Genomic DNA, 27,694 nt, shown 5'->3' with positions numbered 1-27,694 from the left:
TGCTGGGATTACAGGCATGAGACACTGCGATGGGCTGACGTCACCATTTTGGACACTGGCTGCAAAGTCTGATCTATGACCTTAGAACTTTGCTTTCATAGTGAAGGTCTTGGTTTACCTGACTTTGAGAACCAAAATGCCTCCCGGGCACTGACCACCCTGTACATTTACATTTCACTTTTCTTTTTGTATTTCTGTTTCCAGCTAGCCTGGCATCCACTCAAATTATCTTGACCAAATAGAGATTTCTTGTAAATAGGCATTTGGGGTCTCATGGAGGTCCCAAGAACTGGATCATAATATAGTGGGCCTTGTCCATCCAACATAATCAAAAAGGTCAGAATCTAGTTTAAAGAGAGCTCATTCAAGTGCAAAGTGTAAGGACAGCTGCCTGGGAAGCACAGATTTCAAAAAATGGAAGTCAGTGGTTTGAAGCATGTAAGTTTAGGATCATTTATATAAACAAAATTCAGGGAAGCTTAACAGAGTTTCAGCATCTTTCTATATAAGGCTTAATGCATGGTTATAATGATCTGATTAGCCAAGCTGGTCTTTTTCTTTCAGGAAAGGCATGTTTAACATTCCACACTGAAGATGTCACAATGACACTGGATACGTAACAATTATGAGCCATTTGGTTTGAGTTAGGTACAGGACAAAAAGGAGGCAGTTAATCTATAACGTAAATCCGTCATTAGAAAGGGGAAAGGTCTGCTCTCTGGCCTCTCCTAGTCATTTACGAACAAGAACAATGAGGAAGAGAGTTAATCTATAATCTAAGAAGTAGAAGCTACAAACATGCTCCAAGTGATTCAATCTCCAGGGCTTAACTTCCTGGACATAATAAATTTAGAGGGTCCTGAAATTTTATTTTCTTTTATTGCCATATGGACCCAGGAAGAATGACTGAGGATTCAAAGCAGCTTTGTAAGTCTTAGTAGAGGAGTTTATCGATCTTTTCTTATTTTCAACAGGAAGAATTAGCCTCTTAGTTTTAAATTGTATTTTTTTCTTACAATGATATAATGTCCTCTCTGGCTCCAAGTTATGACTTTCCTGATATAACTACAGCACTAATTTAAAAAATCCTGTGTCCAAGAATCTGATGACTTATTGTGGTCCATTGTACCAGGTTGATGGCCACTTTCTGGGTTAGCTCCTCTGAGGCAGGTGCCCATCTGTAATCTTATCAGTTATGACAAGTGGAGGGAAAATTATACAGAAGAAGAAATGACCTTAGAAGTAGCTGTGCTTGGAGCAACCCGGTACTGGGAAAATGAAAAACACCTCTGCTATACCTACCACGTCTTTCCTTTTAGCCTGCAAATGCCTGAGGGAGCAGCTCCTGGTACTCCCACTTTTCACAGAGTGCTGGCCTCTCAGTAGGTACTCAACAGTTACTATTAGGTAGAATGATATTCTTTGCAAATTGGAGGTGTTTTTTTTTTTTTTTAGGTATTCCTCCTGTTGAAAGCAGTTCTGGGGTATGTGTGAATTTCTAAAAATGGTTTTATAAAAGGAAAACATTTGAAGCAGAGGATCTAATCTGAATGTTTCCGTAGGAATGATGATTACGTTCTTTTTATAAAGCAACCCTCAATTCTTGTAAACTTTCTATTTATCTCATTTAGATGTAGAAAAAAGATATTTTAGTGAGAGAAATAAAGATTTGGCATTTAGAACAACTACATTCTGATGAAATCCTTTCATTTCTGGAAAAACCGGACTGATTATTTTACATACAGAGGTTTTGTTTGGTCAAGTACAGAAATAATAGTTCAAATATTTCTACGAGAAACAAGAAAAAGAAAAGGTCTTATGACTTTTCTTTGGAGAACACCAAATTGACACTCCCTCCCACCTTCCATCTAATCTATCTTTCAACTTAGTCAAAGTAGAAAAGAACATTGTGTAAACCTTCAGGGCTTAGTTCATAGCTGAGGCAACGAGCTCAGAGCTCTGCTCTTTGGTGGCTCCATCTGAACTGTCACCTCAGGAAAGAACAACTTTCAAAACATGCTTTGGATCCTAAGAAGTTTGAGTGAGAGGAAGAAGATCAATAAATGGAAACGGATTCTCACTACTGGAGAAACAATTAGAAGTGCACGCCTTGCCAATGCTGGGTGGCAACACCATCCTTCTATGCCAAAAGCATCATAATAAAGACTATTTCTTCTGGGAAATCTATCATTCTTGAATTCTACCTTTTTGCCATCTATGTTCAAGGTGGCCTTCAGTGAGGACTATCCCCCAGAATTTTTTTTTTAAGTATATGTAACATACCATGACTCCAGAGAAGTAAATCAATTATCAATTGTCAATTGCCAGGCAATTATCAATGTTGTCATGACCACACAATTCTATGCTCATGTTTTTTGGCTGTAGTGTAAGAGAGAACACATACCTTTGATTTTATGACAAAATCTTGAGTATTAAGTTGTGTTTTATTATATGCAGGCTTATTGAGCAAATGGAGGATTATTCCTTGTCTTTGGGTGATCAATCAGTGGTGGAACCTAACATCGTGATACAGTCAGCAAATTTATCTGCAGAAAATATGCCTTCAAGTGTTCGCTTCTCTGTGCAGAAAGGTGAGCTGTTAATCTTGTGTGCTTGTAATGGCAAAGAGCATTCTGCTACCGATGATGAATAATGCTCTGCGCATGATAATATAGACTTTTACAATTCTACTCTTTCCCTTCTCATAGGAGCTAGTGATTCCCTAGTTTCTGGTTCAACATTTATACAAACAAACGTGAGTGGCCTTAATCCAGATGGAAACACTGAACTGCAGATTTTGCTTAACATGAAAAATGGTAGGTCTCAAACTTTGTTACATTAAAAAAGAATGGACTAGAATTCATGGAACTAACTTCTAATTTACTGAGGAAGAAATAATGTCTACTTAGTTTGATACAGAGTAACTTGCATTTGAGTATGTTTGAGTTCTGACATATTATGGTAATCTCAACTCTACTATTCTAAGTCATAATTTCTTTTTCTTTTCTCAAAAACGTTTTGGAAAGTAGCAGAATTGAAATGCCCAGGCCATGCACACAGATATGTTTTCCTGCAAAAGTCTTACTAAGGTGGTTCTGCTTGTACATTTACACATTTAAAACATACTGAATCACAAGCTCAGACCATGTTTACTAGTGGCATGACACTCCCAGGCTCAGATTCATCCTGCACACCTGACCCTGGGAAAGTCTATGTAATTGGCACAGTCATTATTTAGCAGTATCAGTTTTAGGTTACCACCTCTCTGTGGTGCCCACTGTGTGCTCACCGTCATCCTGCATATAACCTTTCAGAAATTCTTACATGTAACTTGAAGTGGTTGTATTTTTCAAAGTCTAAAAAAAAATAAGTAAATCAAACACATACACTTACTTTTCATTTCTTCTCAAAGAAAAAAACCCAATGCCAGAAAGTTTATGTGTTAGACAGAATGCATTTATAACAGCAACTAAAAAAGAAGAGAGTATTATCCATGAATCTGGCACTCTGGAATTTTGCTCTCATTTGCTTTGGCCACATGCTTTGTGATGGTAGAAACTAAATCTAAGTCGTCTATGTCCTTGTGCATTTTTTCTTTTAATTTTAAAATACTTCATGCATATGGAAAAGTACAGTAAGTAATGTCAGCAGTACCTATGAACTTACCAGCAAAGTAATGTCAATTTTTGCTGTATTTGCTTCCGATCTCTAAAAAAGAGAGTGACGATATTACAGTTGCACCTGAAGCCCTCGACCTTATCCGTTCCCATTCCCCCTCCTTAGAAGTTACATCTTTCTGAAGTTGTTGTGTATCATTTTCATAGCTGTGTTTAAACTTTTGTTTATGTATACTTATGTATCCATAAACAAAATATCCTATTTGAGGAGATGTTTTTAAATATTTACATAAATTTTATCCTGTTGTATAGAACTTTTAAACAAAAACTTACCCTTTTTTGAAGGTGTATCTGTGGGTTATCAAACTTATTAACTTTTGTCTAATTGATAATATGAAACATATATTGTTACTTTCCTTTTGCAACTTGAAAGTTCAATGGTATGATATGATTGCTTAGCTTTTCTCTCCCTTGATTTGAGCGTCTTTCCATGTGTTTATTAGACATTCAGATTTCCCAACGTGGGACTCACCATTTCAAACACTGATCATTTTTCCATTGGATAGTTTATCTTTTTCTTATTGGCCATTAGAAATTCTTTTTAAATTCTGAAAATTAATTCTTCTTTGATTATATAAATATCTTCACTCCAGACTCCAGTTATCTTTCTGATGTTTTTAGTCACACCAAAACTTTAATTTGTAGTATATCAATGTACCCAATGTATCAGTCTTTTCTTGTATAATTGGTACTTTGTGTCTTTTTTATGAGTGATGCTTCCCTATTCTAAAGTCATCATAATGGTCTCTTACATTTTCTTCCGAACATATTTAGTGTTTGTATTTATATGTGTGTTTACAGTGCCCTTAGAATTCATTTTTGTGTTTGGTAAAATGTAGAAATCTAATTTTTTTATTTCATATAAATAATCAATATAGTCTATGAATTAAAAACACTATTATAGAGACAGAGAACCAGTTGGACAGAAAGAGACACATTTTTATATTTGTTAAAAAAACTAGTCTCCAGGCTGGACATGGTGGCTCATGCCTGTAATTCCAGCACTTTGGGAGGCCAAGGCGGCCGGATCACAAGGTCAGGAGATCGAGACCATCCTGGCCAATATGGTGAAACCCCATCTCTCCTAAAAATACAAAAATTCGCTGGGTGTGGTGGTGTGCACTTGTAATTCCAGCTACTCAGGAGGCTGGGGCAGGAGAATCGCTTGAACATGGGGGTGGAGATGGCAGTGAGCCGAGATCGTGCCACTGCACACCAGCCTGGCGACAGAGCAAGACTCCATCTCAAAAAAAACTGGTCTCCAAAAATATCTGTAGTTTAATTATTTATTCTCCTAAAAGGCATCATCAAGATGTCTTTTAGAAGGATAAATAATTCTCCTAAAAGACATCTCCAAATACATGGGGAATTCAGAAAATGCCATTATAGGGACAGATTTTAGTGCAACTATCCCAGAAATTGAAAATCAAGTAGGCAAAAATAATAAACTTGACCTTTATATATACTCATGTGTATGTAATTTTGTTGTAGAAAGAGAACAGATAATAAAATTTCTTTTAAAATATCCATGGAGTATGTTAAAAACTGACCATTTACTAGTCCACAAAGAAAAACTTATATATTTTGTAAAATAGAAGTCATATAGGACATAGCTCCTGACCACAATGAAATCAAACTAGAAGTGTACTTTAAAAGAATAGCTAAAATTCTAACCAATTAGAAAAATTTTAAATGCCATTATGAGAGAGAAAATTAAACTGCAGATTACAAATTATTTGAAAATTAATGGGAATGAAAACATCACATCTACCTGTCGGATGTGGACAAAGAGGCATTTAAAAGAAAATGTGTATCCTTTAAAAATGTATTATAAAATAAAATGAGTTGTTAAAAAATTTTAAGCATTAGCTAAGGAAGCATGAAAAACGCAAAATCAATTTCATGAAAAGATGAAGCAAGCTTCTGACAAATTTGATCAAGGAAAAAATGAGTGAGAGAAAATAAATAAAGAGACATCAAGGACGTATATCTAGAAATATGGAGATTTTAAAAAACATTTCAATATAGTAGTAGATGTAATTTCTTCTAATGATTCTGAGTATCTATAAAAATAATCATTTTCTAATAAATGATCAAATTACTGTAGAAATTAAGAGGGGGTGAGCAACACTCTAATTAAAAAAACATCTTCTGGCTGGGCGCTGTGGCTCACACCTGTAATCCCAGAACTTTGGGAGACTGAGGTGGGTGGCACCTGAGGTCAGAAGTTTGAGACCAGCTTGGCCAATATGATGAAACGCCTTCCATACAAAAAATTAGCTGGGCATAGTGGCGGGTGCCTATTATCTCAGCTGCTAGGGAGCGTGAAGCAGGAGAATCACTTGAACCTAGGATGTGGAGGTTGCAGTAAGCTGAGATCGCGCCATTGAACTTCAGCCTGGGCAACAAGAGTGAAACTCCATCTCAAAAAAAAAAAAAAGTCTTCTATGGATTTGAATTTTACATCAAGCATGTAATTTTTTGATTTTTATTTTATTATTTTATTTTATTTTAGAGACTGGGTCTCGCTCTGTCACCCAGGCTGGAGTGCAGTGGTACGATCACAGGTCACGGCAGCCTTGACCTCCCAGGCTCAAGCAATCCTCTCGTCTCATCCTCCTGAGTAGGTAGGATCACAGACATGTGCCACCATAACTGGGCATTTTTTTTAATCAGTTTTTTTGTAGAGATGGGGTCTCCTATCTTGGACTGGTCTTGAACTCCTGGACTCAAGCAATCCTCCCACTACAGCCTCCCAAAGTACTGGGATTATGGGCATGAGCCATGCACCCAGCCTATTTTTTTTTTTTTTTTTTTTGAGACAGGGTCTCACTCTGTTGCCCAGGATGACAGGCAGCAGCATGATCACAAATCACTTCAGCCTTAACCCCGCAAGATGAAGCAATTCTCCAGCCTCAGCCTCCTAAGTAGGTGAGACTATAGGTGTGACCTGCTAGTTTTTTTTTTTTTTTTTTTTAATTTAAAAAAGTTTTGGTAGAGACAGAATCTCGCTATGTGGCTCAGGCTGGTCTCAAACTCCTGGACTCAAGTAATCCTCCTGCCTCAACCTCTTAAAGTGTTGTGATTATAGCCATGAGCCACTGCGCTTCATCTCATTCTTTTATTTTTAAAGAAAGAATAAAAAGAAACCTTGCTGTAGTTTTAGGGTTAACTTTCCATTTAGTGTACAGGAGAAGCAATCTGGTGATGTCCATGTGGCATGAACAAAAGTCAGCAACCCATCTCTTTCTCTCCAGGTGGAGGCTCCAGCAACAGCTGCAGAGGAGGACAATTTGGGGGCTGTGGGGTCTCGCATGTCTCCCTCTCAAATCACATGACTGAGTACTTTGGTTTCACACCACGGCATTTTCCTTTTATCGCTTGTGAAAGACAACAGAGTTTAGGAAATTAATTCAGTTAAAATGTAAACTGTTGATGCTTCTGCTGTTTTAGATATGCCAAGAGTTGTATAAAGTGTTAGTCCTGGTTCTCTTTTACTGCTGCCACCAATGGGCTGGGTGCAAAACCCTCTGCAGCAGTGATGGTCTTTCAGGATCGTTGATGAACAGCTGATTACCTTTGCCAATGTCTACAAGATGTTTCACAGTAGCCTGTTAGCCTTGGGAAAAGCCCATGATTGTCATGACAGCAGGGAACAATAGTTCAAGAGATGGTGAAGAGTGCCTACATCAAAAACGCCACAGAAAAAGACTTGAACTCCTTGCTCCGTGACTTAACACCACTAGTCCCTTTTGAACAGGAGACTGGGCTCAAGGGGTGCTTTTCTGGGCTCAGCCATCCTGGTGTCCCAGCTTTGCTGTTTCCTGTCTCATATCCTATCAGTCGGGGAGGCAACATGGGCTGGGGCTACCACATGTGGCGTTCACTTTCTCCATCTCTCATGTATAAAGCAAGATGTTTACTTTATACGTGAGATCCTTGCAATACCTTTTTGAGGTGGATTAGGCAGAAATTCTTGTTCCTATGTAGAAGGTAAGGAAAGTGAAGCTCAGAAAAAAAATTAATATGGGTGGAATGGCCCATCACGGGTTATATGTGTTAATTACGTATTTCAGTTAAGTAAAGTTTCAACCAGTAAACCATTTTTACTGTACTTTACTCAAATATTAAGCAGCCATGCACTTCTACAATAACATGAGATCTTGTTTTCTGTTTACCCTACAGTTCACTTATTGATTTTAATGTCGTTTTCTCCCTACAGGGGGAAACGCCAAGGCATGTGGCTTTGTAGTTTATCAAAATGACAAGCTTTTCCAATCAAAAACTTTTATAGCTAAATCAAGTTCTAGTCAAAAAATTATCTCAAGCAAAACTGATGGAAATGAGCAAGGTCAGAGTGCTTCTGTTGAAATGGCCTTTAGTCCAAAGGTGAGTTTTTCATTACAGATGCAAGAAAAAAGTGTCCTCATGCTTTCTGGCCTTCTGTCTTTCTGAAGGTGGCAGCTGAGACTGAATAGAGTCATACAGGGGAAGAGATTAGGAGGAATGGGGCGTTTTCCGTGAACAGAAATAATAAAAATTCAGACCACTCTTGAATACCAAAAGCAGGAGTATTTCAAGTAAAAGAAATCTACAGCAAAACTCTTTAAAAGATTCTTTGATGTATCCATTTAAATATTTCTCCCAACCATATCTTTTGTCAAACTAACTAAATGCAAAGTTAACTAACTTAGATTTGACGTCTTTTTTTCCCTCTCTTTAATCTATAATGGATGTGCTAATGCTTAGTATATATTTATTCATTTCTCAGACGACTGTCTTATATTACTTGATTTTAGCCCAATTAAGCATTTAGAAATAGTGATTGTAATTGTCTTATCAATTCACAGTACAACCGAGATGAATATCAACTCAATTCCTATGCCTGTGTCTATTGGAATTTTGCAACTAAGGACTGGGACACATATGGCTGTCACAAAGAAAAGGGCACTGATGGATTTCTGCACTGCCACTGCAACCATACTACTAATTTTGCTGTATTGATGGTAAGAATGTACATAGTAATCTCTTTCCAGGCGAGAATCTTCCTCATACACAATTCTAGTATGTGCTCCTTGGAAATAACTTTGGGATTTAATTTACATAGATTCTCAACTCAGATTAAATGGAAAAACAGGAAATAAAATAATAGGACTAAAAAGCGAAGCGCTGGTAAAGGCAAGCAGAATAGAACTTTTTGCTACGTGTCTTAGGGTAGAGAGGTCAGCACTATGTATTTGATCCTGGGAAGGGAGCCCATGTGCGAAGGAAAAGCTGATGAACTCCATTCAACTAACTCGCATGTTCTGAAGCATAACGTTGTTATAGCCAGGGGTAAGGCTGTATAACTGTGTGTCAGAGACAGGTTCAATACATACTTACCTATATGTGAATAGTTTAAATCAGTTACCCAAAGCTTTTCCCATTGAAATTGCTCAGGTTACTAAGTGTTTGCTAGAAGACATAAAAGAAAAAGCTCTTTAATTCCTTCAGTCGGTCCCCTAGTTTCTCCATGTATTCCTGAATTCTTTTACCTCTAAAAGAGTTTTAGAGGTAAAAGAATTTTACGCCGTGCAAGTAACTGATACCACTTAGCTCTGGTGTGCAGCTGTGCATGCATCTCTCAAAGTTCTTATGCTGACCCTCGCCAGAAGAAGGGCTTCTGTATGATTTCTATTATTCCAGTGAAACAAAAATGTTAGTTAATGTGCTGGATGGAATGCTTTTATACACAATGGAATGGGGAGTTATGGGAGAGTGTCCTTCTCCTTAGTAAGGGACTATTGATGCTATGACTCTCCCAAGGAGAGGCAGATGTTTTCATTCCCCAGTAGCTATAATGTAGCCATATTTAGGAAGCCAGTGGAGATCGGTAGAACATACTGGGTATGGCTTGCATTATCAAAGCACAGAACCTTGCTTTTTAAAACTTTTTGAGATAACTAGTTTTCTCATTTTAACCATAAAAGCTCTATTATTTTAATTCACTTGGATTATTTCTTTTCTAACTTGTATTACAGAGAGATCTGCCTTATCCATCAGGAGATAGAGAAGAAAAGTTTAATTTTTTAATATCTTAAAGTCATAGAATCATTGAATAGCTATGTAAAGCACAGGCTGTTATACCTGTTAAATGATACGGATTACTTTATTATACTTATATTTTCCCTTTTCTGAGGACAGGCTCTAGCTATTTCTTCTCACTAGGATCTAACTGCCTCAATCCCTACATGCTACATTTGTAATTAGTTTTGGTTTGCAATATATATATTTTTAAGTGGCTAATGAAAACTGCATGTAAAGTAAGAACAAACTGGCTCTGAGCGAAGGGATTATTTTTAAAATCTGAAGACCTATGAATCTTATGTTTTTTGCATCTATTAGTATACTACACACAAGAAATCATGTAAAATTTTTGTTTTATTCTTTTTAAATGTGTATTTTGTTTTTATTTTATTTCTATTAAAGCAATACACAGTCATTGCATAAAGCATAAAAGTGTTTAATAAAAATATACTGATATGGAAAAATGTTTATGGAAAAGTAAAATGGCAATTCAAGCATAATGCTATTATGTTAGTGAACCCTGTTTGTTTGTGTAAAAGGCTGAATTTTATGTTTTTTTTTATTTTTTAACATGTTTATTGAGATATGTCATATACCATAAAATTCACCCATTTACACTATATAATTCAGTAATTTAGTATATTCACAGAATTGTGCAATGTTCGCCACAAGCTATGTTTAAAACATAATTGTCACCCCAAAAAGAAACCCCCATCAACATTAGCAGTCGTTCCTCATTGCTTCTGACCCTAGCTCTAGCAACCAAAATGTATTTTCTGTCTCTATAGATATGCCTGTTTTGGACATTTCATATTAACAGAATCATGCAGTAAGTGGTCTTTGGTAATTAGCTGTTTTCACTTAGCATAATTGCTTTAAAGATTCATCAGTGTTGTTGCATGTTTTGCTGTATGAATATGCCATGTTTTGTTTATGCATTCATCTACTGGTGAACATTTGAGTTGTTTCCAATTTTTGGGTATTGTGAACAATTCGAATGTGAACATTCATGTACAGTGTGTGTACATATGTTTTTAATTTTCTTTGGTATATAGCTAGGGGTGGAATTGCTGTGTAGCATGGTAACTGTAACTCCGTGTTTAACCTTTTGGGAAACTGCTAGAATGTTTTCCATAGCGACTGAACTATTTGACGCTCCCCCCAGTAATATATGAGGGCTTCAACTTCTCTACATCTGAAAGTTTTATAGTTTTCGCACTTACACTTAGATCTACTATGGTCCATTTTAAGTAAATTTTCAGGTATGGTGGGAAGTGGGGGTCTAACTTCATTCTTTTGTATGTGACTCTCCAATTGTCCCAGTACCATTTGTTGAGAAGACTTTTCTTTCCTCACATTGAATGACCTTTGCTCCTTAGAGAGACATAGATAGTATTTTTAAGCACGTAAGAAAAGATCACCTCTGGAAAAATGAAAGGCTCTCAAGAGGTAGATATGGTGTGGGGGTAGCTGGCAGTGTATTATTCTTCTATATTCCTTTCAGATTTTACAAATAATTATACATTGCTTTTCTAATTTTAACAATTTAAAAAATCAGAAAGTACAGATAAGCAAAATGAATTATACATATCCAACCCACCCTGCGACCACGATTACTATCTCATCAGATTTCTAAGAGTACATGCTCACATGGTATATATTCTCATATACATATGTGCCCAAACATGTCGAGAGCTATATAGATATATTACACAAAAATAAGTCTTCCTTTAAAAAATTAACAGGGCGTGAACATCTTTCCATATTGATGAAAATATTTCTGCAACTTTATTTTTAGTGCGTCAACTTAGAGTCCCGTTACACATAAAAGTAATGTCATGAATAAGTGAGGCAACTTTTGACGGTTTAGATCTCATTCAAACAACTTTGATTTCAGATATCAAGGAAAAGTATAAATAGTTGACGTGTAAACAACATGGGTTGGAACTGTATGGGCCCACTTAATATGTGGATTTTTTTCAGTAAAAAATATCTGCCCTCCATCTGGGCAGCTTCTGCATCCACAAGGAAATGTAGATGGAAAATAACACAGTCTTTTCAGAGTGTAAAACTGGTATACGGAGGCCAGCTTTTCACAACTGCAGGTTCCGCGGGACCAACTGCAGGACTTGAATATGCATGGCTTTTGGCATCTGCAAGTTGTCCTGAAACCAATCCCCCTGCAAATACCAAGGCATGACTGTATATTTTTCCCTAACTGCATTAAATAGATAATTATTCTTAAGCTAGATAATTATTCTCAAGCCTGTACTTCAGGTAAACTGCTCAGCAATTAGGGGTTGATGTATTTCACTTTTAAATATATCAAGAGCTTTACAAAAGAAAATACATCTGGCGACTATCTGGTCATTTTGACCCATGTAACTCTGTGATGTTGACTTTCATTGATATTTCAGGGATGGTTATTTAAAAATATGGATCTTAACTTCTTTTTCAGACTTTCAAAAAGGATTATCAATATCCCAAATCACTTGACGTATTATCCAACGTTGGATGTGCACTGTCTATTACTGGTCTGGCTCTTACAATTATATTTCAGGTTGTTACCAGGTAAGACCAGAAGCAGGCTCTTTTCAGAAGGGAAGTTGCTATTCTGGTATAATTTACTCTGAGAATACTCATCAGAATTACAGTGTCTTTGAACTAGAGGAGACCTGAGATTCAGTTGAATGTATTTATTTTACCGAGGAGGACACTCAGGCCTGGAAAGGCTAAGAAATACACACAAATAAATATGTAATTACAAATTGTGCCAAGTGCCTTGGAAGTGAATTATATACCACTTATTTACAAGTTTGTCATGGAAAATTAATGTGGTCCTGCAGCTCATTAATGCCATAATTCCTTAGTGTTGAATAGAACCATGCCTATTAGTTTGTATTTGTAAAGGAAAGAGGCATTGCTAAAAAGCAATTTTTTACAAAAATAATTTAAAAAATATATCAAGCTTTCAAATGGTGAAACATTTTTCAAAGACATATAAAGTTTTCAAATGGTGAAAGTTTTTGAATCCCATAGTTAAAGTCTAATTTTAAATAATGAACTATAAACAAATACCTCTCTCCACCTTGACCCCTTCATTCAAGGTCCAATTTTGTATCCCATTTTGTATTTTTTGTCACATGCTACGTTTTTTTTTTAACTGCCTGCTGTCTTTTAGAAGCTTGTTCATTTATTAATTTACTTATTTACTGCGTGTTTCCTCTGTCAACTTCACATTTCATGTTTATTTGGCCTTTCATGATGCTGAATTTTTTTCAAGAATCCAGGCCAGATATTTTGAAAAATGTTCCACAATGAAGATTTGTCTGAAATTTTCCTCATGATGAGATGCAGGTTAATTATTTTTGGTGGGAATACTGCAATCATGGAATTTTTTTTAGGGTGACACAAGAAGGCACATCAGTTCATCCCGTTATTGTTGACTGTAAGTTTGATTCTTTGTTTAAAGTGATATCTGCCAGATTTCCACATATTAAAGGTTCATTTTTTCCCTACGTAAATAATAGGTGACTTGTGGGGTGCCACTTTGAGAATGCATGATATCCTGCTTCCCAAAAATCTTTTACTCAATTATCTTGTTATCCATTACTGATCCTTGTTGGAACAAATTATTACATTCGTAGTTGAAAAATGGTGATTTTCTAGTCTGTCATTCTATATTCCTTTGCTGTACTTTTTTGTAAAAAGCGTACTTCCCAATGTCGCCAGAGGGCGCGCCTTCACGTTGTTTTATCGTATCTCCGTCTTTAATCACTTCCTTATTTCCATCGCAGCAAGATGATCACCTTTCACTTTCTCTGCCTCATTTCTCCAAAGACGCAGAATTGTTTTTGATTCTCATTTCTCCAAAGAGTCAGAATTATTTTTGATTCCTTTTCTTCCCCTTTTCACATTAAATGAACCTCTGCCATTCATTTAAAAGTTTTATAGTGAATGCTTATGATGTAAGGCGCTGAATACAAAACTATGAACAATCTCCTATCTCTCCTGAAATATACATTGTTGGGGGGAGAAGGCAGACATTATGAAAATATATACACAGATGAATATGTAGTTACATATTGTGGTAAGTGCCTTGAAGGAAAACTACATGCCGTGTAACTACATGTTTGTCATGGAAAATTAAATGCCTCTTATATTCTCTCATTCTTTCTATTTCTGCCATGATCACCGTTGTTCTGACAATTATTTGGTCCCATAGGGATGAGTCATAGCTGCTGCATAACCAGTTTCTTTGTTCAAACCTCACTCCTTTCATTTGTCATCAGATTTTTTTCCTCCTTTATCAATTTGTTTTCTAGCACAATTATGCAACCATAGATGCCACTAAAATTCATCAGGAAACAAAAACAAAAATAAAAGCCAGACCCGAAGGCTCACACCTGTAATTCCAGCACTTGGGGTGGCCAAGGCAGGAGGATTTTTTGAACTTTTTAAAAAGAGAGAAAAAACAAAACAAAAATAAAGACAAAATTTTATTGATTTTAAAATCCTGATCTATAAAATTTTCTTCGTTCGTGGACAGGTTCCCATATAATAATAATGCACAGAATACAGACAGTCCCCTATTGACCATAGTTCAACTTACAATTTTTCAGCTTTAAGATGGTGTGAAAGTGACAGCATTCAGGAAGTTTCTTGATTTATGATAGGATGATGTCCCAATAAACTGATTGTAAATTGAAAATATGGTAAGTTGAAATGATATTTTGAGTTTTAAAGGTAAATTACATTGAAAAACTCAAGAGACTTTTTCTCTGCATTTAAATATAAGTTCATCTACTAATGTGCAGAATTTTCTATTACAAAATTTTAAAAAATCCATATAGGGCCTCTTCTACAGATGGCCTTCATATAAGCTTGCAAATCTAGAGTAGAACTTATTACCTAGTGCTGTATAAAAAACTGTCCCAAAACTCAGTGGATAGGAACAGTTATTATTTCTAATGATTCTGTGGCTTGTCTGGGCTCAGCTGGGAGATTTTTCCACTGGTCTTGCTGTAGTCTTGCAGTCAGATGGCGGTGGGGCCGGAGTCATCTGGAGGGTCACCTAGGATGCTGGGGCAGCTGGGTCTTCCTCCCTCTCCATACAGTCTCAGAGGACTTGCATGCAGTTTTTTCAGCAAGGTGGCTGGGCTTTTTACACAGTGACTCAGAACTCCCAGGAGCACAAAAGGAAAAGCTGCCAGTGTTGTAGACTTTCTCCTATATCGCTGTTGTAGTTCAGCTAAAAGCTGGGTTCTTGTCACATGACCATGAAATATCAGGCTCACAGACACTTTGGAGGGTGAGAAGGACAGGGCTTATTGGATGAAAAGGGAAACAGGAACTCTCAGCAAAGTGTGAGTTCTGCTGGTAGGCTCCTCGCCCCTCACCCCCACGCAGATGAATCCTGGGTTCTCACCCCGAAGAGCAGAGGCAGGCTCTTCTCCCCTGCAAAGGGCGCAACCTTCCCACAGCTCCTGCCAGTTCTCCCAGTGTGCAGGTCAGCTGGAGGTTCCCCGAGACCCCTTTATACTTGGGTGTCTCACCAGGAGGGCCATGTTGTGACTTTTATGCTCCCCAGGCACTTGTGCCTTTGTGGAACCTTTCATGTTATTAATGAAAGATTAAAAATAATATTGTATGATTCAATTGGTACAAAGATGCATATATTAATATTCTTTGAGAAGAGTCCTCTTTTTTCTTCTACGTCTAAAAGAAGTCAAAACATTACTATGGGTTACAAACACTAAGCACTATTGTGTTTAAAGGATAAGTTGGCTTGGCTGCCAGGCCTCTGTGAAGGAACTACACAGGGCGTACCTACTCGGAAGTAGGTTCACTGGGAGCCGTCTTTGGAGATTAGCTATCACTTTTGATTAGAACACAGTTTCAGGAAAAGATACATCAGCCTGTTTCCTTTAACTCATGACTGTGCGGAAATTGTAAGAGGAGAGTATAGTTTTCTGATGTAATTGAGAAGATGGATTTACCAGCTGTCCCCACTGGGCTATGAACTGAACTTCCATTGGGCAATAGTAGTCTTTGTTCCCTAGAAATTTCACTAACGTTTGTTTTGTGCAGTTGTTTTGTTTCATTTTTTATATTTATTTATTTATTTGTTTTCAGGAAAGTCAGAAAAACCTCCGTAACGTGGGTGTTGGTCAGTCTGTGCATATCAATGTTGATTTTCAACCTCCTCTTTGTGTTTGGAATTGAAAACTCCAATAAGAACTTGAAGACAAGTGGTGACGTCGAAAATATGGACTTTACCGATAATGTGGTACCCAAGACAGACACCATCAGCACCCCGAATCCCACGTGCACTGCGGTTGCCGCCTTACTGCACTATTTCTTGTTAGTGACGTTTACCTGGAACACACTCAGCGCGGCACAGCTCTATTTCTTTCTCATAAGGACCATGAAGCCTCTTCCTCGGCATTTCATTCTCTTCATCTCATTAATTGGATGGGGTAGGTGTTTGTATCTCCCCTTTCTCAGGAATTTAATTTTGCGGAAATCATTGAATTTAAACAAACACTGATTGAAGGTCTAATAGTTCAAGGCCTTGACATAATTAAGAGGAGATAGAAAATAGAGTGATTGCTAAGAATACTTTCTATCTAGTAGCTTACACTCCAGTGAAGGGGGCAGATGTGATCCAGGCAGGAATACGAGATACGTCATAAACCAACGTAACTAACTTGAAATTGTTAATTTCCTTAAATATCTCTTTTTACTAATTTGATTTAAGATCTAGACCACAAATGATTAACTTCCAGCTACTTTAAAGGAAATGTTTCAAGAAAGACAATCACAGTGACAATCACAGACTTGTTTTAGGGATATCTAAATTTAAATTTATTCAGGTGACAGAGAAACTATGCCACTAAAAGTGAAAATAGTGGTAAGAGTTACAAAGAAACCGGAAATAGGATTGATCTGTAGAGCCATCACTAAAAGGGAAAGGAAAATACTTGGAGAAAAATTATGTCCACTGTCGACCTGCATATGTAGGATCACTTTGCATTATGTCCGTAGTGAAAACAACATATATCCTGGAGAGGGTCAGATGTATAATTCATGTATGGTCTTTTATAATTAATCCAAGTCTGGATAAATTATTAATTCCATGCCTTTCTCTGTCACATAGGAGTCCCAGCTATAGTAGTGGCCGTAACGGTGGGAGTTGTTTATTCTCAGAATGAAAAGAATCCACAATGGGAATTAGAATACCGGCAAGAGGAAATGTGAGTTTATATTTTTTTCAATGTCCAACTGTTTGAACTAAGAGTGTAACTGTTCAGTGATACTGACTCCAAGCGTCACTATAATTTGCATTTCACTGTATAATTGTCATGTTTAATGGTAGACATTTCAAATTCTCAAAGAACACATTATGTTTTAAAAATGATGACATGGAAATCTCTCATGATAAGTCCTTTTGTAAAGCAAGTAATCAATTTCTAAATTTATAAATGTGGACTTCCTTATGTCAAATTTGTCTTCTTTCATTAAATCTGAAAATCATGACCTAATAGGTATGATCCTTAGTAACCCTATATCTTAGTTTTCTCATCTAGAAAATGGGAATAATGATAATAGTAATTCTTATCCTGGGGTTTACTGCAAGGGATCAATCAAGTGTAAAACATTTAGTGACGTGAAGAAGACGCTCTGTGTGTCTCATTCATATAAACCAATTCTTTGTTGATACGATTATGATGAATATTTCACAATGATTCATCATATATAACAAATTCTTACTGTGACTCCAGTGTGAATAATGAACTGTTGGAACAGGAGCATCTGACTGTATGGCATTTGCTTTTTATGGGTGGGGGCGGAAAGAGTGGAACTGAACTGAGACTCAACTCCTTATACACATTTCTGCTACCAAATGGTAACTGCTCTTCAATTTGTCTTCCCTTCTCATTTTATAAGTCTAACTATTCTTATTTCCAAATTCCACCTGAAGTTCCAAACCAACACAAATGAAAGCAAAACTTCTGGAAATGGGCAAGGACTCCAAGGGAAGGCTGTGGTGTTCAGGGAGCTCACCTCTTTCCCAGGACTGATGGTGCCCAGCTGTGGGCTGGGAAGCTGACTGCCTGGCCTTATTCCATGGTCCCAGACACTACTTTCTCTCTGTTTAATTATGGTTTAATATCTTTTTAGGTTTTAAAATTTGAACCCCACAATTAGAAATATCTAATTAGAGGTACCCAACATGCAAATATCTCATGGGGGAGGTAATTCACTTCAAGTTGCAATATTAATTGGTGTTAACCCAGGCACAGGGCTAGACTCACTCCTTTAAAAGTCTTCAGAAAAAAGAAGCCAATTGACTTAAATTTATTCACATTGAGCTATAAATAATTAAGAGCAGCTCCTTTCCTGATTACAGCGTTAGTTGCTGGGGAAGATATGAGCCAACTGATAATAAGAGAAGCTGGGGAGAGAGGAAAGGATGGGTGACATGAGCATCTGCCTCCTCCTGGACTTTCTCTCTCCCCTTCCACCCTACACACATGCCATCAAGGGCCATGTTTCTTCAGGATGTATTGAGAACCAGGAGGGATTATTTGGTTTTCCTGTGTTATCCTCCTAGCAATTGCTCCTCAAGAGACTGTGCGCTCCCCCGTTGCTCCCAGTTCTGCCAGTCATCCTGAAACCCCTGACCCACTTACTTGAGATACTGCTATCTCTGCATAGACCCAGTTACAGGGTGAATGTAGGGCAGGGCACATTCCTTTTTAACGCTCTACCCCTAGTTCTTCGTACCACTATCACGTAGGCCATTTCAGGCATTCCCGAAGGGTTGAAGTTTCCCTGGGAAATTATAATTAAGAGGAAATTTTTCAAGTATTGTTTTTATGGTGAAGCTGTCTTTCTCCGTGTCCCATGGCAAACTTACCAAGGAGATAAACGCTTCATGTACATCCAATTGTGATGCTCTCCAGACCTCAAGTCCGTAGTATTTGTCAGATCAACCTCCATCATCCTGAAGGTGAACGTGGCGCTGTTTTATTTATGGATGGACTTATTATTCTATCTGTTAGAGGCAAGAATGCCTTTTCATTTTTAAATTCGTTATAGAGATCTGAACATCATTTCAGTATCCTCCTAGGTCATTCGGATTAGAAGTATGATTTCTAACAATTTAAGTTCACACTATTCCAATGCAAACAACTTTAGAAACCCTTTGAAATGTATAATAATGGTGTTTTACCTCCAAGGGAAAGAAAATAAAATCAATTGAATGCCAAATATGTGCCATAGCTTTTCACATCACTGTAATACACAACGGTCTACCTGACACCTCCACTTGACTGTTCAATAGGCACCTCCTCAGCTTCCTGCCCAAACCTGTTCATCTCATCATCTTCCCAGTTAATAGTAATTCTACCTTTCTAGGTGCTCAGATTGTGGAGTCATCCTTAATTCCCCTGCATACCACATCCAACCCATCAATAAATTCCTTTGCTTTGCTTTTAAATATATCAGGAATCAGACGATTTCTTAACATGTCCTCTGCTGGTCCCATGTTATTGCAATAGACGCCTAGCTATTTGGCTGGTGCAAAAGTAATTGTAGTTTCTGCCATTACTTTTGCACCAACCTATTATTTCCTACTTTTGCTCATACTGTTTTCTCATGACTGTACCTGGACTAATGCTTTTAAACTCAAGACAGATCATGTCATGTCTCTCCATCTTGCTTAGGGTACAAGCAATCACCCACAAAGCTCCTACACAATTGGTATCTTTCCACTAACCTTATCCACTTACTGTGGTAGAGCCACACTAGCCTTTCTGTTATTTCTGAAGCTGTCACCTCAGGGCCTTTGCACTTGATGTGATCTTTGCCTGGAACACCTTTCCGTATCATCGACTTCAGGTCTTTGCTCAAATACAGCTCTTTTTCCATGAGGCTTTCCCTGACCACTCTATTTAAAATGAAACACCCCTCCCCTCCACACATACACACAGTAATTTCTACTCTCATGACCTGATTTACTTTTCTCCATGGTATTTGTCACCATCTGACATATTATGTATTTTATTTACTTTATCTGTTTCTCTGTACCAGACTGTAACCTCACTAAAGAAGAGATTTTTGTTTCATTCACTGCTGATACATTGGTGTCGAAAATGGTATCTAGCACATCGTATGTGCTCTATAAATATTTATTAAATGAATTAATTAATTCTTTCAACAACAACAGTCAGTAGGTGGTTACTATTATTCTCACCTCAGAAGAGAAAAAAACACCACACCACCACCGCCAAAGAAAAAAACCCACAAAACAAAAACAAAATGGGTACAATGAGGTTAAATAACTTTTTCAAACTCTTGTTAAACGTTGATATTTTTTAAATGCCCATCAATAGGAGACAGTTTAAAGTTATGGTATATTATTTCACTTTTCTAGTGGGTAGAAGTCATCTCAAGTGTATAAAGTGCCGAGGGATGCTAACTTTTAACAGATCTTTTAGTTGAGTGAATGTCAATAATGTTAATAGCACAAAGAACCAGTATATATACCTTTCTTAGTCTGCTGAAATAATTTTTTTTTTCTCCACAGCTGCTGGCTGGCAATTCCAGAAAGCAGAGATGTTATCAAAAGTCCATTGTTATGGTCATTCATCGTACCTGTAGCCATTATCCTCATCACTAATGTTGTTATATTTATTATAATCTCAGTCAAAGTGCTGTGGAAGAATAATCAGAACCTCACAAGGTAAGATTCCCAATGAATGGGAAGCTGCCAGGCAAGGCTCATCCAGCACTTAACACAGCTCCTACAGTTGTGTTAACACAGCTCCATAACGCATCGACAGTTCCAGGAGATTTCAAACTCAGACAACGGCAGGGCTATGCGGTTTGCAGGAGAGATTTGCCCTTACGCTTTGACTGAGAAAGTAGATCTTACCGTGTTCTCACATCAGTATAGTCCACTCTCAATATCCTGGGTTTCCACATCCGTGGGTTCAGCAAAGAGAGGATCAACTAAAAACTAAACCCAGACTGCAAGAAAAAGAAATTTTTCTTTGCTTATCCTAAATATTCAATAAATCATATTTGAATAATTAAAGAAATGAGAGAGTTATGAGGGAATGCTGGTACTTGAATTTTCATTTTATTAATATCAGTGCCTATTGGCTATATTTTACATGTATTGCTTGAATTACACAACAGCACTAAAATTTCTTATTTATTTTATTATTATTTTTTGAGACCGGGTCTTTGCTCTGTCACCCAGGCTGGAGTGCAATGGCACAATCACAGCTCACTGCAGCCTCGATTTCCTGGACTCAAGCAATCCTCTTCCCTTAGCCACCAGAGGAGCTGGGACTACAGACATACACCACCATGCCCAGCTAATCTTTTTCTATTTTTTATAGAAATGTAGTCTCTATAGAAAAGAGGCTGGTCTTGCACTCCTGGGCTCAAGTAACAGCTCCACTTAGTATGACCAGATGAGTAAAAGCCACCATCTTTAGTGGGACTATATCTGTTTTTTCTTTTAATGTTAACATTTTATTTAAACCAGTACAAGCACCATGCTTAACAAAAGACTGTCCAAAATTACCATGCAATATGAACTAGCAGAGACTGAATCTACAGCTTACGAAGCTGCGCCAGTTCTTGGTTTTGTTGAACGATGACAGAGAACAATGTTTCAAGCCTCCTGAATGAGATTTTATTTGACCATCTAAATCAGTGGGAACTGCCCTGACATGTTAATGATCTCAAACAATATTCAAGGAATTAATTTATATAAATTCTACTCCAAAAATCAAGAAATACATTACTGTATATGAGCACTGATTTGAAATGTCAAATGACATAATAAAAACAAATTTCTCAAGAACATTCAGCTTCGGACCGCTGGTTTTAGGTGACCTAGAAGATCATTACATTCTTCCAGAAATATAAGATTTGTCCAGAAATGTTTGAAACACATCCTCACAAAAGTTGTAATGGCTCAAACTTTATAGATTCCACTATTGTCAGCCTATTGAACAAACAGGGAAAGCCACCGTGGTAAGAATACTTGAAATGCTAGAATACAAGTTACTCTCTTCTTCCGCCAAATATCAGCATTTAAACTCTTATGAAAATATCTATTCATCACTAGTCCATATATGGATTAATGACATTGCTCAGGTTTTAAAAGTAGTCCAAACATCATCTAAGTACGCCTTCCTTAATATCTATATGGGTTGTGGGAAACAGCCAAATTTAATTTGGCAATAAACTCCTCTAACTGGAAATTTTTAGCCAAAGTGTCAGACAAGGATACAGTTTATGGCTACAGTTGACTCCCAAAAATAGGAAACAAAAAGGGAGGGAAAAGTGCTGACATGTATTTTGCCACACAGATTATTTAGTAAGTAAAAAATTTAGCAACATGCTCTTAAACAAGAATGTGTTTAACTGCACTAGGCATTTAGTAAACTTTTAGAACTAGACAATTTGAACATTTATTTTAGATGTTGATTAAACAGTCAATCAACTTTTTTCCTAATATAATTACGTCAATACCAGAACAAAGTGATCACTATTCAAAACTCAGACATTTTGGAATAGTAACCTGAGGAGTTTTCTTCATATGTATTTTTGTTGTCATGGAAACCACACTAAATAATACTGTGATTAGGCCAGGCGTGGTGACTCACGCCTGTAATCCCAGCACTCTGGGAGGCCGAGGTGGGCAGATCACGAGGCCAAGAGATCGAGACCATCCTGGCCAACATGGTAAAACCCCATCTCTCCTAAAAATACAAAAATTAGCTGGGCATAGTGGTGTGTGCCTGTAGTCACAGCTGCTCGGGAGGCTGAGGCAGGAGAATTGCTTGAACCGAGAAGGTGGAGGTTGCGGTGAGCCAAGATTATGCCACTGCACTCCAGCCTGGCAGCTGGTGACAGAGCGAGACTCTGTCTCAAAATTAATAATAATAATAATAATAATACTGTGATTACCAGTTGGTTCTATTTTGACATTAGATGCTATGTAGAACTTAATGCAGGGCTGATAATTTCAAAACTAACGCTGACTTGGAAGACCACAAAGGGGGGTCCCAGGAAAAAAGTTGCTGCCAAAAACGAAAGATTAAGATTTAAGGCTAAATGGGAATGGTTCAGAAAGATACCGAATGTAAAAACTGGAATTATGAAATCTGGAGTTATTATTTGGAGGGTGGCAGCAAAAAGACACTAAATAGCAAATATACTTGAAAAGAACATTGCAAAATTTAGTAAGATGAAAGGGAAATCTATACAAATGTTTGAGAACACTTTAGAGCATGGGATTTGTAAATCTCCCCATAGAACAGATGAAATAAAAATGTTCTACTGATCCTCTAACCTCAATCTGTTGTCTTGCTAAAAACATGTTATTGATTAGGAGTCAGACAAGCTCAGAAAAGCATGGTTTATCACGCTCTTTGCTCCTGATAAAGAGTAGGGAAACTAAGAATTCTAATGTATGGCAGGTCAGCATTGTCTGACACTATGGAGGACCTCCAAATTTAAAAATAAAACTAAAATATTCAAGACAAAGTAAGAAACTTCATTAAAAAATACATTCTTGCAGTACTAGTTTCTCTTATTGCTGCAAACCGGGTGAAACATTTCCTTCATTCAAAAACATTAAAAACACTCTCTACTCACTTGGATTATATTTGTATTTCTACAGAATTATATGCATATTATTGTCCAATATCAACATACCTGTTTAAAGAATTCTTAACCTTCCTGGGTGAGTTTTCTCTCTCTCTCTGGAAATTGGAATAAAGAACCTTTTCCCACCAAGAACCATAACAAACACCTACTCTAGCACTTCCTCATCTCCAGCTAACTTTCTGTTGCTTCCTGACTTCAAAATTAGTGAAGCCAAACCGTGTTGGGAACAGAAGATGTTCTATTCAATATCGTGAAAATTTCAACTATCTTTATTTCTCACAGAAACCTCAAAAACAAAATGCAAAGAACATATGAATGGAAAACATGCCAAAATTTAAATTTTGCTAGTTTTGAGATGATTACTTTTTTTTTTTTTTTTTTTTTTGAGACTGAGCCTTGCTCGATCTTGGCTTACTGCAACCTCCACATCATGGGTTCAAGTGATTCTCCTGCCTCAGTCTCCCGAGTAGCTGGGATTACAGACATGCGCCACCATGGCTGGCTAATTTTTGTATTTTTAGTAAAGATGGGATTTCACCATGTTGGTCAGGCTGTTCTTGAACTCCGGACCTCGTGATCCACCTACCTCTGCCTCCCAAAGTGCTGGGATTACAGGCATAAGCCACTGCATCTAGCCCAGATATTCTTAATATAAGACACTCACCAAATTTCATTAGTCTTTAGAGTTTCTAGACCTGTTATCAAATTAAGGTTCAATGGTTACTTATTTATTTGTTTTTACAAGTATGCCAAATACCAGAATCCTTGCTTTATGCCAAGAATACCATCATCTAACAAGACTGGTTTAGTTAACTATTTAGGCATCCAGTTCAGAATATCTTCTGACATTTAGGATAAGATGTGATTTCTACTGATGTGTTGACGTTATTAATATGGCCAAAGTTTTAAGATAATTTTTTTCCTATGGCACAAAACTAATCACAAGTATACCCAAAATTTTAATTCTCAGCTGCCATATATTCACTAATGCAAGCAGATAGTTTAAATTTTTAAAATATGAAGTTGATTTTATTACAATTTTCATTCACTTAAGAAATAAAAATTCCACTTCAACGAAAAAGTTGGTTTTCAAAATTTGCTTGCTATAGTATTAAGGAGTTGTGTTTGCCTGAACTTTTAAACAAGTATCAGTGTATTCTTAAATAAAGCTTGCTAAATCAGATTTCTCCAGAGTGATGTAAGACAGCATCATTTTTATACCTGAGGCATCATATTCTTAAATGAACAGTGTACATGGGCAGCTGAATATGCATTCTAAATAGGAGAGTGATAGTGACATTGATAAGTAAAAACCTAATGAACCACATTACTTTTCTTGTTTCCTTTTACCTAGCACAAAAAAAGTTTCATCCACAAAGAAGATTGTTAGCACATTGTCTGTTGCAGTTGTTTTTGGAATTACCTGGATCCTGGCATATCTGATGTTAATTAATGATGATAACATCAGGATCATCTTCAGCTACATATTCTGCCTTTTCAACACTACCCAGGTATGGTGTGGATTAGTTTGAAAGCAGTAGAACATGTAGTGGTGGAGATGATATTACCTTGACCCATTGCTTAGTTACCTTTAAGAGAGTATTTTTTAACAAATCTAGTGTGTACATAGTAGGTGGGTATATTATGGAGTGAAAGAGATATTTCAATCTTGGCAAAAATGTTTAATAATCACATCAGGGTAAATGGGGTACCATCACCTCAAGCATTTACCCTTTTTTTTGTGTGTTACAAACAATCCACTTATACTCTTATTTAAAAATGGACAATTAAATTATTACCAACTATAATCACCCTTCTGTGCTGTCAAATACTAGATCCTATTCATTCCAACTATATGTTTGTACTCATGCCCATGAACCATTCCCACTTTCCCCTCCGCCCACCCACTACCATTTCCAGCTTCTGGTAACAATCATCCTACTCTCTATCTCCATGATTTCAATTTTTTAAGCTCTTTAGCTTCCACAAATAAGTGAGAATATGCAAAGTTTGTCTTTCTGTGCCTGGTTTATTTCACTTAACATGATAACCTCCAGTTCCATCCATGTTACTACAAATGACAGCATCTCATCCTTTTTTGTGGCTGAATAGTACTCCATTGTGTATATGTACTGCATTATCTTTATCCATTTCTCTGTTGATGGATACTTCATTTGCTTCCAAATCTTGGTTATTATGAATAGTGCTGTGAAAAACGTGGGAGTGCAGATGTCTCTTTGATATACTGATTTTCTTTCTTTTGGATATATATCTAGCAGTGGGATTGCTGGATCATATGGTAGTTCAATTTTTGTTTTTTGAGGAACTTTCACAACTGTTCTCTATAGTGGTTGTACTAATTTACATTCCCACTAAGCATGCATGAGGGTTCTCTTTTCTCCACATCCTCACCAGCATTTGCTATTGCCTGCCTTTGGAGAAAAGCCATTTTAATCTGGGCAAGATGATATCTCATAGTTTTATTTGCATTTCATGGCCAATGACGTTGAGTATCTTTTCATTTACCTGTTTGCCATTTGTATGTCTTCTTTTGAGAAATGTCTTTTCAGACCTTTTGCCCATTTTTAACTGGATTATTGGATTTTTTTTCCTGTAGAATTGTTTCAGCTTCCTGCATATTCTGGTTATTAATGAGATGGATAGTTTGCAAATATTTTCTCCCATTCTATGGGTTGTCTCTTCACTTTGTTGACTATTTCCTTTGCTATGCAGATGCTTTTTAACTTGATGTGATCCTATTGCCCAATTTACTTTGGTTGTCTGCACTTGTGGGGTATTACTCCAGATATCTTAGCCCAGTCCGATGTCGTGGAGTTTTGGAGATCTTAGATTTAAGTGTTAATCCATTTCGATTTGATTTTTGTATATGGTGAGAGATAAGGGTATCATTTTCATTCTTCTGTGTATGGGTATGCAGTTTACCCAGCACCATTTATTGAAGAGACTGTCCTTTCCACAGTGTTTGTTCTTGGCATCTTTGTCAAAAATGAGTTCACTGTAGCTGTATGGTTTTGTTTCTGGGTTCTCTTTTCCATTTCATTGGTTGATGTGTCTGTTTTTATGCCAGTACCATGCTATTTTCATTACTATAGCTCTGTAGTATAATTTGAAGTCACATAATGTGATTCCTCCAGTTTTGTTCTTTTTGCTCAGTATCATTTTGGCTATCCTAGGTCTTTTGTGGTTCCAATAAATTTTAGGATCATTTTTTCTTTTTCTGTGAAGAATGTCATTGGTATTTTGATAGGGATTGCATAGAATCTGTAGATTGATTTGAGTAATGTGGACATTTTTGAAATATTGATTTTTCAATCCATGAACATGCATTTCCATTTTTTGTGTCCTCTTCAGTTTCTTGCATGCAGGTTTTATAGTTTTCATTGTAGAGATCTTTCACTTTTTTGGTTAAGCTAATTCTAAGGTATTGCATTTTATTTGTAGCTATTGTAAATAGGATTACTTTCTTAATTTCTTTTTCAGATTGTTTGCTGTTGGCATATAGAAATGCTAGTGACTTATATGTTAATTTTGTGTCCTGCAACTTTACTAAATTTACGAGTTCTAATAATTTTTTTTGTGGAGTTTAGTTTTTTCCAAATATAAGATCATATCATTTGCAAACAAGGATAATTTGATTTCTTCCTTTCCAATTTAGATGCCTTTTATTGCTTTCTCTTACCTAATTGCTCTACTTAGGACTTCCAGTACTATGTTGAATAACAGTAGTGAAAGTGGGCATCCTTGTTGTGTTCCAGATATTAGAGGAAAAGCTTTCAGTTTTCCCCCATTCAGCATGATACAAGCTGTGAGTCTGTCATATACAGCTTTTATTGTGTTGAAGTATGTTCCTTCTATCCCTAGTTTTTAAGAGTTTTTACCCTGAAGGGTTGTTGCTTTTTTTTTTTTTTTTTTTTTTGCATCAATTGAAATGATCATGTGGGTTTTGTGTTTCATTTTGTTGCTATAATGTATCACATTGATTGATTTGCATATGTAGGACCATCCTTGCACTCCTGGGATAAATCCCACTTTATCATGATGAATGACCTTTTTAATGTGTTGCTGAATTTGGTTTTCTAGCATTTTGTTGAGGATTTTTGCATCAATGTTCATCAGATATATTGGCCTGTAACTTTTTTCTTTCTTACTTTTTTTCTTTCTTTCTCTTGCTCTCTCTTTTCTTTCTCTTTTCTTTTCTTTTCTTTTCTTTTCTTTTCTTTTCTTTTCTTTTC

At 36.7% G+C, this 27,694-nt stretch overlaps 1 protein-coding gene across 2 annotated transcripts in view; it reads left to right on the top strand.

Annotated features, from left to right (window-relative positions):
- Positions 1–27,694, top strand: part of ADGRG7 (adhesion G protein-coupled receptor G7) — a 92,922-nt gene that overhangs the window by 29,078 nt on the left and 36,150 nt on the right. The window contains exons 1-10 of one of the 2 annotated variants that reach the window (XM_032299276.1): positions 7–927; positions 2,458–2,591; positions 2,709–2,816; positions 7,900–8,066; positions 8,528–8,683; positions 12,202–12,314; positions 15,879–16,222; positions 16,903–16,999; positions 20,338–20,493; positions 24,796–24,952. In XM_032299276.1, coding sequence (XP_032155167.1) covers positions 2,471–2,591; positions 2,709–2,816; positions 7,900–8,066; positions 8,528–8,683; positions 12,202–12,314; positions 15,879–16,222; positions 16,903–16,999; positions 20,338–20,493; positions 24,796–24,952 — 1,419 coding nt within the window. In that variant the 5' untranslated portion in view covers positions 7–927; positions 2,458–2,470. Of the gene's footprint in view, positions 1–6; positions 928–2,457; positions 2,592–2,708; positions 2,817–7,899; positions 8,067–8,527; positions 8,684–12,201; positions 12,315–15,878; positions 16,223–16,902; positions 17,000–20,337; positions 20,494–24,795; positions 24,953–27,694 lie in introns of those variants that run through there. The other variant, XM_032299275.1, reaches the window with a different exon arrangement.

Source organism: Sapajus apella, unplaced genomic scaffold (assembly GCF_009761245.1).
Source record: "Sapajus apella isolate SASKATOON/1434 unplaced genomic scaffold, GSC_monkey_1.0 scaffold40, whole genome shotgun sequence".
In the NCBI taxonomy this organism is placed as follows: Eukaryota; Metazoa; Chordata; class Mammalia; order Primates; family Cebidae; genus Sapajus; species Sapajus apella.
Note: the sequence above shows the minus strand (reverse complement) of the source record. Positions and strands in the feature narration are given on the sequence as shown.